Source organism: Cyprinodon variegatus, unplaced genomic scaffold, assembly GCF_000732505.1.
Source record: "Cyprinodon variegatus isolate N-32 unplaced genomic scaffold, C_variegatus-1.0 Scaffold348, whole genome shotgun sequence".
In the NCBI taxonomy this organism is placed as follows: domain Eukaryota; kingdom Metazoa; phylum Chordata; class Actinopteri; order Cyprinodontiformes; family Cyprinodontidae; genus Cyprinodon; species Cyprinodon variegatus.
In genome coordinates this window covers 501,608-514,743 of record NW_015150801.1, presented here as the reverse complement: position 1 = coordinate 514,743, position 13,136 = coordinate 501,608, and the positions used below count along the sequence as shown (strand labels likewise).

At 35.6% G+C, this 13,136-nt stretch overlaps 1 protein-coding gene across 2 annotated transcripts in view; it reads left to right on the top strand.

Annotated features, from left to right (window-relative positions):
* The first annotated feature begins 3,857 nt into the window (after positions 1-3,857).
* The window catches only part of LOC107091696 (uridine-cytidine kinase 2-A-like), an 11,699-nt gene continuing 2,420 nt past the window's right edge, over positions 3,858-13,136 (top strand). The window contains exons 1-4 of one of the 2 annotated variants that reach the window (XM_015385779.1): positions 3,858-3,930; positions 9,256-9,415; positions 9,522-9,618; positions 10,255-10,397. In XM_015385779.1, the coding sequence (XP_015241265.1) occupies positions 9,277-9,415; positions 9,522-9,618; positions 10,255-10,397 (379 nt within the window). In that variant the 5' untranslated portion in view covers positions 3,858-3,930; positions 9,256-9,276. Of the gene's footprint in view, positions 3,931-6,920; positions 7,473-9,255; positions 9,416-9,521; positions 9,619-10,254; positions 10,398-13,136 lie in introns of those variants that run through there. The other variant, XM_015385778.1, reaches the window with a different exon arrangement.

Below are 13,136 nucleotides of genomic sequence, written 5' to 3'. Positions count from 1 at the left end.
TTTTATTGAGGAATAATTTTTTTCGGGACAAAACTTTGATGCAGGTTTTTTTTTTTTTTTTGCACAGAAGAGAACAGGAAAGAAAGCAATAAAAACAAACAAACAAACAAAAAAAAAAAAACATCAACCCCCCCTGGAAGAACCCAACCTCCACAACTCCACTCTCTTCCCAGAACTTACATCATGTTGCATCAGGAATGAAATTATACCAGCATTCAGAGGGAATCAACATAATGTACTGAAGTAGTGGTTTCCAGGTCTTACACAAGTGAGAAACGTATTCACTTTACATGAAGCAGCCTAATAATTTCCTCATGCCACATTTTAAATAATGGGACCTTTGCTCTTCTCCAAAAATCAAAACATGTTTTTTGCTGCTGTTAAGGCATTGGATAAATGTTGTTTAACTTAAGAAATGATCAGAGTTTTCAAGCACAATCAAAAGGGAATCCAGTATTAAATCAATATGGAATAAAAGCTTCCTCCTTTATGAGCATCAGAAATAAATTTGTTTATATATTTTAATGCCATTTCATCAGTTTTAATTAATTACACTTCATATTGTACATGTCTTCTTACGAAATGTTCTGCCTGTTGAGCAGGAAGGATTCTGTGAATTATTATCATTTTACTACAAGTTCATAACTTAATTAATTTAGTTTAACTTTGTCATCAGGCAGTGGAAGGACAGGGATGCATATCACATACAGCGCACAAGAGAGATTCAAACATGTTCAGGCTCAGTTAAACATCCTCATAGCTGAGAGATGTTTTTCTAAATAGTTTTGGACATTTGGACTTCTGAAGCCCCTCAACCATAATCTTGCCTGTCATGTTTATTTATATTTTGGGATGGAAAACCTTTCCAAAGGTTATTAGAGTGTCAGTTTTTGCTTTTTGAAGCAAATGTAATCAGAATGTGGATTCCAAGAAAGAAAAAGCCAAAAAACATACAGTGAACAGACGGAAAATGTAGACGTAAAGTATGACAACCTAAAATTTAGCATTTTCATGATTTTTGCTTGATTAATAATGGAGTATTCTAGATCAAAAAAACACAAAGGAATTGTATTTTTACTCATAACACAAATGTCTACCGCTGACTTTTCTGCACAAACCTAGTTTTGATAAACATTTCAAGATATTTAGTCCTTGATTATCTTCAGGTAAATGTTTTACAGATGGTTTTTGTTCTAAAATAAATAAATACGGTGAGTCTATTAAGATGTTTACATATTTTGTTGTATTTAAAGCTGTTAACACTTCCGATCAGTGGGGAGATTTTTTAAATATCTTTTACCTTGATCTTTATCCAGCACTCTGTTGTCACCTCTTCAACCTTTTAAATAATTATTTGATAAATAACACTTCAGTTAGTAGATCAAGAAATAAAAGTACATCAGCTTAATTTTGTTACAGCTTTCCTGGTATTAAAATATATAGTAAAACAGTTATTGTCTTTTAATTTAACTGAATGGGAAATCTCTTGATTCATGTGTTTGTTTGTTTCATATATTTTAAATCAGTAAAACATTTTTATATCACATTCTTGCAAATAAAATAGTAATGATTATACATTATGGGTCCTCATAACCTAAAAGGGTTCAAGAGCAGAAAAACCATATCTGGATGCATTAGTGCATGAATTGCTGTTGGAAAATTGGCTTTTATTATAACGAATTTTATGAAAGAATTCTCTGGCCCTGTGGGCTTTAGTAGAAAGGGTGCATGCACAAAGAGGCAGTATGACTGTTTCCACACAAAACATCAGATTTGCCAATAATGAAAAGACAATAAAATGTGTGCAGGGGCACAGCCAGTTCAAAACAGTAATTGTCCCTTTGTTATCACTTGGAGGGTATACTAGGAGACTGTTGCTGATGTCAAAACAACATTTGTAGATAGAAGCACATTTTGAACAGTCAACACATCTTTATATGCATGCAATCACAAAGAAATTAAATGAAGTGTGGAGTCTCAATGTATTGTTTACAATAATGACTTCTTTTCAAGAGACTGAGAGATGAAGAACAACATTTTTGTTTTCGTGAAATTTTGCTTTGATCTAAGTCAAGCACAGGCAGAAAAAAAAGCTTTGCATTGCCCATACTAGTGTACAGTAGCTACTGACCACGGTGTGGCTCCTAGCAACAGAGGAATTTCAGTGTGCGTCGTGCTGAGCAATGCCAGCTGTTTAATTATCTGACCATCAAATTCCACCGCATTGCAGTTAAACCAACAAGGCATGGATAAAGTGCAATTTGAGGCCACACACATTGTTATGATAACATCATTACAAGCTTATTATGTGTACTTTAACAGGTGATACAAATCAGATAGTTAAGAGTTTAAAACTATCTGCAGGATTTATTAGTAATTTAGACTAAATGTATTTTGTTCTGTAATTTGTTTTAAAAGTGTGAACCTGCCTGGGTGCAACGGAAGGAAACAAACAAAAGCTAACGCGGCTTAAAGGCATCTGCTTTTTTACGATTAATGTATTTTGTACACTGTTCCTGTTAAATAAACTAACCTAAATTAAAGTATCAAACATGCACTCAAATGTATAAGTAACATTTGCTTAGTTACTGTTTAACACAAGTAGTGAGCATCCCTTTGAAATAGTAGCAACTCAAGCTTGTAGATAGTAAAGTAGTAAAGACCACTAGCAGAAATTTAAATTGAGTCTTAAAGAGATGGAAAAAGGTGATTTTAACAAAGAAACAGGTGTTGTTGTTGATAACAGAGGGGCTGGACTAAGTATTTCCAAATATTTCAGATATGTAACCATGCACTAGGTTTACAGAGAATACTTTCAATGAGAGGAAAGATCTAGTGAGCAACCTTTGTTGCATGAAGAATGCACTGTTGCTTTCAAAGGAGAAATGGAAAACTAATGGCAAATGAGAAAAAGGCACCAGTAGCTCACCTAACCACTCCTTGCAACTAATTTAAAGGGATTCTAGCTCTGAAGTCAAACTGATGGGCTCGACCTGTAGAAGAAAATATAGATCCCTCTGCAAATTTGTAAGAATAGGAGAATGAGATAATAGTTTGTTTACCTAAATTGGAGAAATGTCACCTGGTCCAACGACTCTTATAGTCAGTGGCCTTATTAAGGCTATAGGATGTAAACAGCATGAATCAAAACCATGTATCCCTCCTGCCTTGTTCGAATGCTTTGGAATTGTAATGGTGGTGTAACGTTTGGGGAATATTTTCTGTTGCTATTCTTTGAGCCGGTTAGCACCTATATGGCTTCATTTAAATACCACAGCCTAAATGGATGTCATTGCTATCCATGCCCAGCTCTTTAGGACAACAAAGTAACTATCTTCTGATGGCTTTAAACAGAAAACTCTGGCAAAAAGTTTAATGTGTTAAAGAATTGAATGGTTTTTAATATTAGTCACCAATTGCTAAGGAGCAAAACCTTCACTCATATCTGAATCATGAAGACTTCATAGTGTGCACACAGCTGCAACCTGTTTGGAATGCAAAAGGACTTAACTTAGAGTCATGTACACCCACTCATTCATGCATATGGATTTATTTATAACACATTATGTTCTTTATCAAGGTTTGTTTCATGTTTTAGTATGAAACTGACTAAATTTTAGATAAGGCCTTTGATTTATAGCTTGTAAAATACTAGAAAAATAGACATATTTAAAAACACCTGCAACCTAGATGTTGTTCAATTCCCACAGTCCTGTATACCATTTTATAGAAGTGTAACAGACTGTTCTGTGTCTGTATGTTAAAGTGGTGTCCATCCCTGTTGCCGGGGTGCGAAAGTTCGCCGGGTGTACGGCAGGGGGAGCTTGTGAGTTTGTGGTTATGTGTTGAGAGAAGAAGAAGAAATAAAACCGGAAGTGGGGTTACCGCCGAAAACTCCGACCCGTCTCTTGTCCCGTTATTGCCTATAAAGTACGTAACACGAACCCAAAACGCTCGGTTACATTGGTGGCAGCGGTGGGATTCCTCTACTAAACCCCCGTTGTTTTTCTAAGTTTTTTTCGTAGCGTATTTAGCCCGTGACGGCTAATTGTCAGTCGGTTAGCATAGCATCTCCGATATAGCCGGCTAGCTAACCTTGTGCGGTGCGGTAGAAAACAGCACTTAAAGGACATGTGGTCGGCAGATGAGGACCCTTTTAAACCCAGCCCGAGCAGGCTTGGCAGATACTCACCGGGCAGTGATGTTAAGATTGACCTCNGATATCAAAAAAGTACTCCAGAGTGTTGTTCAGCATGGGGGTGAGTAGAAAATGAAGGCTAATCATGTTGTGGGTGTACTATTCCTTTAAGTCTAGTCTAAGTCTAAAACTATTATCTTTCTTTTGAAAATTCTTTCCGGTGGTCCGAGATCAGCTGGTTAAAAAAAAGAGAAAAAGTGAATTTTGATGACCCCCAGAATAAATGTTTTACATCATAAAATGTCATCGGTTCTAATGTTCCTCTTAAAATTTTAAATTCTTTTGAACTTTGAAATTGAACTCATCCAACATTCCTTTTGTTTCCAATCATTGACTGTTTGGCAGTGATATGCATCAAATGTTGTTTTGTTGCAGCTGACAAAAAGCCATGAAAAAACATAAATCACCTGTACACCCATCTGAAGAGCATTAGTGAGCTTTCAGTTTGACAAAGAGCCTCACAGGCCAAACTCTTCACGAGGAGATAGGAACTCTAAGCCCATCATATTTGTTCATTATGAAGCCAATCCTTTGTTGTTTTGTTATATAAATATAACCTTTTTAATAAAGAATATCTGCTCAATTAAAAATGTTTCCTTAAATTAAAAGACAATAACTATAAATTGTTATAAGAAATTTACAGAGAATATTTGCCAATTTTGGACTTCTTTGTTATTTACTCTCTATGTTAAATTCTCATTTATCATAAGTGTGTATCTCACCTTTACCTGAACTCCTGATTCAAAATGCATCATTATGCTGATGTGACAAATACAACTTGTGCGAGCCTTCATTAGATGGATTCATCCATTGCTTTTTAAGGTGAATGCGTCAGTTTTTGGTGTTGCATTAACTAGGGTAAAATACTGGTACAACAATACTACAACAGGTTTGCATAATTATTTTTAAATTTTTTTTCAGCAAGCAGGCTATTGCTTTCATTTTGTTAAGTAGTCTTGATCAACATCTTTTAAGAGATTTTATGTCTTCTATGAGACATTTCCTTATATTTTCAAAGGTCTTTTATAGAGAATATTTCATCTAATTTGTATTGTTTAGCACAACCTGGGCAAAAAATTGGTCCACATGTGGGCTCCATTAATTTTACATCTATACTGCACTGTAAAACTAGCTAAGATTTGGGGGTGCTACTATAACATGTTTGGCCATGTAAAGTTTGTGCTGATAGACAGCTAGGTATTTCCCTGTAAACATGTAATCATAGCCCTGTTTTGGTTCTGTATGGCTGTGGAGGGAAAAGAAAAGTGTTTTTATGATCTTCCATCCATCCATCCATCCATCCATCCATCCATCCATCCATCCATCCATCCATCCATCCATCCATCCATCCATCCATCCATCCATCCATCCNGCTGAAGGCTGGGCAGATTAGGCAGTTCATTTATTACCCTAGATAGTGGTATTACTGTTGATCCTGGGAAAAAGGGACAGGACTATGAGCTAGGAACAGGAGGTAGGAGGTTTCAGATGGAGGGTAAATGATTTAAAAATATTAAAAGGAAAACTTACTTTCTCTTTGTCCTATGGATAGCATTCTGTTTGTTTTTGCAAACAGTTCTGGTCACATACATTAATTTTTAGTCTGGTCAAGAAGCCCTTTCATTATGCTGAGCTAGTTTGCAGCTTTTCTTAACTTGCTGTAGTTTTGCAACTAAATTTTGTCTATTTATATGCATCATTTATGTATTTGCAACAGCTTTTCTCTTTGCAGGGGGTTTCCACTCTGCTTCTCTATATATTCTGTGATTGCAACTTCTCTTGTTTGCAGTATTTTCGCTTTGTATATGTCTTCTTGCGTTTTGCAGGACTTTTTGAATTTTTAAAATAGCTTTTTGCAAGGCCACCTCTTGGCCACTGTAGAGGCAGCCTAATCTATACTCCAAGCAAGTTTTACAGTATTTGCTCAGCCACATCTTTATTTTAGCCTTTCTGTGACACATACTTTTTATATCTTTCTAAGTCCAACAATTGGTACACCCAAAGATATCTTAGATTAGGAAAAGATGTCGGGGCTGCTCTTCGGCTCTCCACAACCACTATTGAGCATTTCTTTCTTTGGATAAACTTTACATGAAGAAGTCACTCTCACAAACAACTACAGGTGCTTGGCTCCAGGTACTCAGAGATTCACTTCCATAAAGAAACCCCACATTCTTATCTTCAGGTAACAAAGAGTACATGTCAGATTAAATAATACTACTTCAGCGATAGTTTTAAGGTGTTGCTTTGTTGTATGACTGGTACCATGTCTGTTGGTTGAGCTGATCTTTTTACATCTCTTTGCAGGTGATGAAGCAGACTGAAAATGTTTCATCATTATCTCCCTTTTATCTCCTCTTTCTTTCATCTTTTCTCCTTTTTTTCTGTTTTTCCTCCTCTATTCTACTTACATTGCAGTGTCCATATAAACTGTAAAACTCCCTGCATAATTATAATAAGCAATTTATATGCATGAAACAAGTGGAGCAATATGGCAATTACCATACTGCTCCTCTTATGAAAGTAAAATCTGTTGGGCTCTTTTTGGCATCAAGACAATTATTCTTATTGCCACATTGCCAGACAGGACACTGTTAAAAAGAAAGAAAAAAAAAATATGTTTTTCACTTGAGCTTAAAATACTGAATGTCTCCCCATCTTTCTCTGAGTTTAGAACACAAGCTTTGAAACTGGTTCTCAGCTAAGTAAACNCGTACTTGGAGGATGAGTCCTAGGTTTTCAAACAGAGCCCAAGTCTACTTAGAGAGAAAGTCATTATACTTTGCATTGATGATTAGAACTTGGATAAAGACTTCATCAACTTTGTCCAACTCTTTCTTGACCTAGGAAAATTCCACATCCACAAGAGGAAATGGCAAAAAAAAAAAAAAAAAATCCCTCACTTCAGCAAAGAACTTGAATTCTACACAACCACAAAACCCAAATGCAATAAAATTATTTGTGTTCTTGACAAACTTTTCTATGTAAGACATGTTATTTTACTTTTTATTTTATATCTATATTTATTCATTGTTTTATTCACTAATCCCCTGGAGAGACATTTTTGTTGTGACTGTTGATGGAATAAAAAATAAAAACAACCATGAAGTGGGAGGAGCGCGCGCGCACACACACAGAGGCGCGCACAGGCCGCCAGGGCCGCAGATGAAGCATGACGGAGCAGAGCGAGACAAAGCAAGGTGACCCGGTCCAGCGTGTCATGCTCCGTCAGCCCTTCCTGATCGGCGTGGCGGGCGGCACAGCCAGCGGCAAGGTTGGCCTCCATCACTGCAGAGCACCTGTTCATTGATTAGGACAGGAGGGGAGCTTTTTCTTTGTTTCATTCTATTCATCATTTGGGAATCTTTGCTTCATCAGAGCAGATTTGGTTGCTTATTTAAAAGGTTAATTTGCAGAATGTCTAATTTAAAAAACAAGGTGATATGAGAATCAGTGAGATTTCAGTTTATCAACAGCAGCTGTGCAAAGGCTGCAGAATGAGTCAAATCAGAATAAACTAAAACACATTTATGAAACTCTAGGGAGGAAAGTAGGCCTACTTTATTTTAAGTTAAGACATTTAACACTGTGTTTATTATGTATTATGTATCTTGTTTTATATTAATTTAGCTCATTTTACTTGCACTAAAGAGAGCTGCATTGTGCAGAAATTTAAACTCTTCCAATTTATTTGTCCTTTAGAAAAAAAAGATGATTTGCAGGTTGAGAAACTGTCGTTTGCTGTTATTAAAGTAGAGGAGAAACTGAATTAAAAGCTGATTAAGTTGGCAGAGCTTTCAGCATTCAGAGCATTCAGTCGTTGGTGGCTTCTGCTTCCTGATGTGTGAGAGCAACCGTTCACTGGAACACCTGTTTTCACAGCCATGGTGTCTGAATGGGGGTTAAAATTGTCTTTATTCTATGAACACATCTATGAGCTGCAAGGACAACTAACTAAACCAAAACAACAAAAAAGATGCATTCCATTCACTGGAATAAATTGAAGTCTAGATACGTACTTTTTTCTTAAAACAAGTGCATTTTTTCTTGGATTGAGGAGGTAAAAGAGACATCTTACTAATAGAGCAAAGCAATTTACACTTACAATAAGAAAAAAACAATTGCATTGTCTTATTTCAAGTGTATATTATCTAATTATCTTATTTTAAGAGTAAAAATACTCATTCTATTGTCAAACTATCTCAATTACCTACTCAAATTAAGGGTAAATACACTTAATTTAAGAAATTTGTACTTATTTCTAGATCGTTTTTCTAGTGTTACTATTTCCACTTCAGAGGCAATGATTACATTTTAAAAATTTCAGGCATGAAAAATGATAAATATTAAAAGCTCTGCTGGTGCTTCTGTTTTTTATATCCTGAAAAGGGCTGCTAAATGTTTTAATCTCTTCATTAAAACCAGGATAAATGATGGCTGTAGTGAAAAGAGAGACGCCATATCTTACTCAACATTATCAAGCTTATTTCTAACAGATTTTTCATATTTTTAGAAAATTGTGTTCAACTTTTTTTCTGACTTAAAAAAACAAACAAAAAATGTGTTTATTTTATGACATAATTAAGAGAAAAAGGATAATAAAAGAAAAATTACAAACATTAAATTAACTTTTTTACATAAAGAAAAATATAACTTGTATGTGATCTGTACTTTTTAAATATCCACAGTGCCATTTCAATTTGTAGGTTTTAAAATGGAAAAAAAGAGAATAAATGCTAATATTTTTGTAAAATCACATTTGAAAAAACAAAACATCTTTCCCATTTGTAAGTGATAATTTCTGTTATAATTAGCCATTTTTCTGGGAAATTCAATTAAATTAGTCTGTGGAGAAAGCTTAGATATGGTTTAAAAAAAAAAAAAAAAAGTCATGTCTGATGGGGGGTTTGAGTCTCTTCTGGAAAAACACAGTTAGAAAAGGATGAGATGATGATATAAACAGAATTAACTTCTATCAGGCATCTAAAATGTTGCAGTTATGGAAAATAGGACTTAGACCCTGATGTTTGATAAGGATGCTTGGTATTTTCGTTCAGTCATCGGTGTGCAACAAAATCATGGAACTTCTGGGTCAGAACGAGATCGACCATCACCAGCGGCAGGTGGCCATCCTCAGCCAGGACAGCTTCTACAAGGCTCTGACCCCCGAGCAGAAGGCCAAGGCACTAAAGGGCCAGTTCAACTTTGACCATCCAGGTATCCTGATAGTCTTTACCAAAAAGAAATTCTTTACCCTAAAGAATAGTTTAACCGGTCCTGCTTCTAATTTCCTGCTGCCTTTTTGTGATTTTCTTCTGTCTAGATGCTTTTGACAATGACCTGATAATCGCCACCCTTTGGGACATCAAGGAAGGGAAAACGGTCCATATCCCGGTTTATGACTTTGTCTCCCATTCCAGGTGAGTCAGTTCCAGACCTCACAGAACAATGCCTGTTTTAGTTTATATGGAGGGATTTTTGTCCCATTATTGTTTCAATGAAAGACCATGTTTTGGGAATGGAAATTTGAAAGCAATATCAACCATAAATAAAACTAAATAAAGGTTTTAAGAGTAACTTTGCCGTTTTCTTAGATTTACAAAATCATTTCACGTTTTTAAAATTGCAGATTTAAAATGTTCAAATATCTCTTTATATGATTATTTTCAAATTGCGTTTCTCACATTCTTTACCCAGATCAAACGTTCCTTTCAACCAATGAAAACATTGCTATCGTCGAGCGGACCAATGAACTGGAAAGCATGATTTGATATTAAACCCATTTGTAAAGCTCAATCTGAAAATGGAGAATTTGAAAGAAAGAAATAAAATAAAAAAAAAGTTAAATCTGAGAAAACAGCAATGTTACTCAAAATTAATTTCTGGTTTGCATTCATTTTAGGTTTCAATTCAAAGAAACATGTTTTTTTTTTCTTGCAACAATAAAGGAACCAAATTCACTCCATACCTGAGTTCTGGTGTTACTGCCCCCCTGTGGACAAAACGAGACATGGCAGAAATGTTTCAGAGTTTTATGTTTTCTCTCTTCCCATCAGGAAGAAAGAGACGGTGACGGTTTATCCTGCAGACGTGGTTCTGTTTGAAGGCATCCTGATGTTCTACTCTCAGGAGATCCGAGACCTTTTCCAGATGAAGCTGTTTGTGGATACGGACGCAGACACGCGCCTGTCACGCAGAGGTGGGCTTAAAAAGACGCTGCGCTAAAGCTCTTGGAAAGCAGAGAACTCTCTTCATTTATCCGACCCTCACAGGGTTGGACCACATTTTGCTTTCAGACCTTCCATAAATGATGAATAGATTTATGCTTCATATCAAAATGCTTCATAAAGTACCTGCAGTTTTTTTTCTGCTATGCATCCATTATGCAGCTTTCTATTCCCATGGATGTGTTCAGCTTTTCTAACAGGAGCTTTTCTGAACCGCTCTTTACGTTTCTATCACGTTCAACCAGTCTGCATTTTCTCCTTTGACATCAGGTACGACTTCCCAAGAGATTTCCTTTGCTGAAAGCTTATCTTTAGGGAAAATGTGTTGAAAATTCAACAAGATCAGCAGTTTCTGAAATGCACAGACCAGCTTGCTGGACTTGAACTACGGTTCCATGTTTAAAGTCATTAAATCATCTTTATTGGATATTCTGATGGTTCACTGATTTTTAGCAAGTCATCTTTTCTACGTCTAGATCAATAAATGACAGTTTATCATATTTGTGAGCAAGCAGTTTAACGGGTGTCAAACAAAAATTCAGCTAAAGATGGGATGGGAAAAGCAGCTCTGTCCTGATTCAGAAAGGTCAGGTTATATTATCAACAAATAATTTTGTAATTTTTGGTTAGGATTTACCTTTTTTTTTTTTCTCTTTGCAAGTTTTAAATACATAGACGTACGACGGAGTATTAGGGCCACACATGAAGAGAAAAAATATTTTTGCCATGACGAGATTAAACTCGACATGTCGACTTTAAACTCGCCATTTCGAGAATAAAGTTGATATATCGTGGCGACTTTAATCTCGACATTCCAAAGTTTGGAGAAAAGAGCAACCGCGCTCCACAGCTGCAGTCTGCGTTTTAAGAGTGAAGGTAGTCTTTGACGTGCTGCAACTGTATAGGATTCTGTGCATGTATCCTGTGCAGCGGTTGGCTCTCTTGAACTAATTTAAACTTTATTGTCGACACGTCGAGATTAAACTCAACATGACATTTCAACTTTATTCTCGAAATGGCGAGTTTAAAGTTGACACGTCGAGATTAAACTCAACATGACATTTCAACTTTATTCTCGAAATGGCGAGTTTAAAGTTGACACGTCGAGATTAAACTCAACATGACATTTCAACTTTATTCTCAAAATGTTGAGTTTAATGTCGACATGTCGACTTTAATCTCGTCATGGCAAAAATATTTTTTCTCTTCATGTGTGGCCCTAATACTCCGTCGTATAGACGAATATATTTAGTCAACAAATTTTATTTTAAAATATATCTTATTTTGAAACTTAAAAAAAAATCCTATTTCTTGATCTGAAATAGAATAATTGAAACTATAAACTAGAAAATGAAACTGAAAATAATGGAAAAGAAAAATGTAAAATTTAACTCCATCCATCCATTTTCTGTCATGCTTATCCAAAGCGGGGTTGAGATGGGTGCTGGTGCCTATCTCCAGCTGTCTACGGGCGAGAAGCGCGGTCCATCCTGGACAGGTTGCCAGTCCATCGCAGGACAACACAGAGAATTTAGAGAAGCCAGTTAACCTAACAGTCATGTTTTTGGACTGTGTGAGGAAGCCGGAGTACCCGGAGAGAACCCACGCATGCTCAGGGAGAACATGCAAACTCCATGCAGAAAGAACCTGGCCCAGGAATCAAACCCGGAACCTTCTTGCAATAAGGCAGCAATGCTATCCAGTGTTTCACTGAGCAGCCCATAGATTTAAGACTAAATATCTAAAAATGAAATGAACAAAATAAACTTAACCCTTTAAAGTCTGAACCATGAAATAATTAATAATTCAAAATTAGAATTAAATTAGATTAAAATAAATTAGAAAGAGTTAAATTAGATCATTTATTTGCATCAAATTTGATATATTAGGCAATTCCGTATAATCTTTTATACATTTTCTGTTCACTACATGTGTCTGAATATTAAAGTCAGTTTCAACAACAAAAACATCACACTGATGATACAGAAAGTCTCATGTGTCAAATATGATACACTTGGCTTGAATTATTTTTTTATTAAATTAAAAAAATTGGGAGACAAAATAAAGATGATTAAAACTAAAAATATTATCTTTTTTAGTTATAGATATGTTTTGGAAAAAAGGCCCCAATGTAGTACCATAAATTCAGTGCTAAATAAACCAAACCATCAGCATACTTTTTATATTAATTCATCTAAACTACAAAAACACACACATGTGACTTCACTCATTAATCTGTGGGTTAAATTATGAATGAAAATCAGCATTTCCTGTCATTCAGACATCTGGTCCACAACACTTTAGATACTTATAAGCATACTGGAATTGGTTCTAGGAGGTTTGGAGCAAATACTGCAGTTTTTTAAAATCTTTATTAACAGTGTTTTTCTAGAACTTTCTTGCCCAGATGGTCGGAAGTTATCTAAATGTTTTGAGACAGACTTGTGTTTGAAGGCCACCGTAAGCAGATGCCTTTTTCCTGGTTTTTAATTTCTTGTCCAGAGAGAGACGTGTAGATCAGCAGAGCCTAAACACTGTCTGGTTTAGCATGCAGCCCATGCTCTTTCTAACGTGTGTGTGTGTGTAATAACTAGGTGGTGTTTTAAGAGGATTTTTGGTTCAAATCAGAGTGTCAAATTTGTTATTAAATCATAATACCTGTTCAGTATTTCCTTGTTTCTGCAGAATATTGCATAAATTATAAATATCCT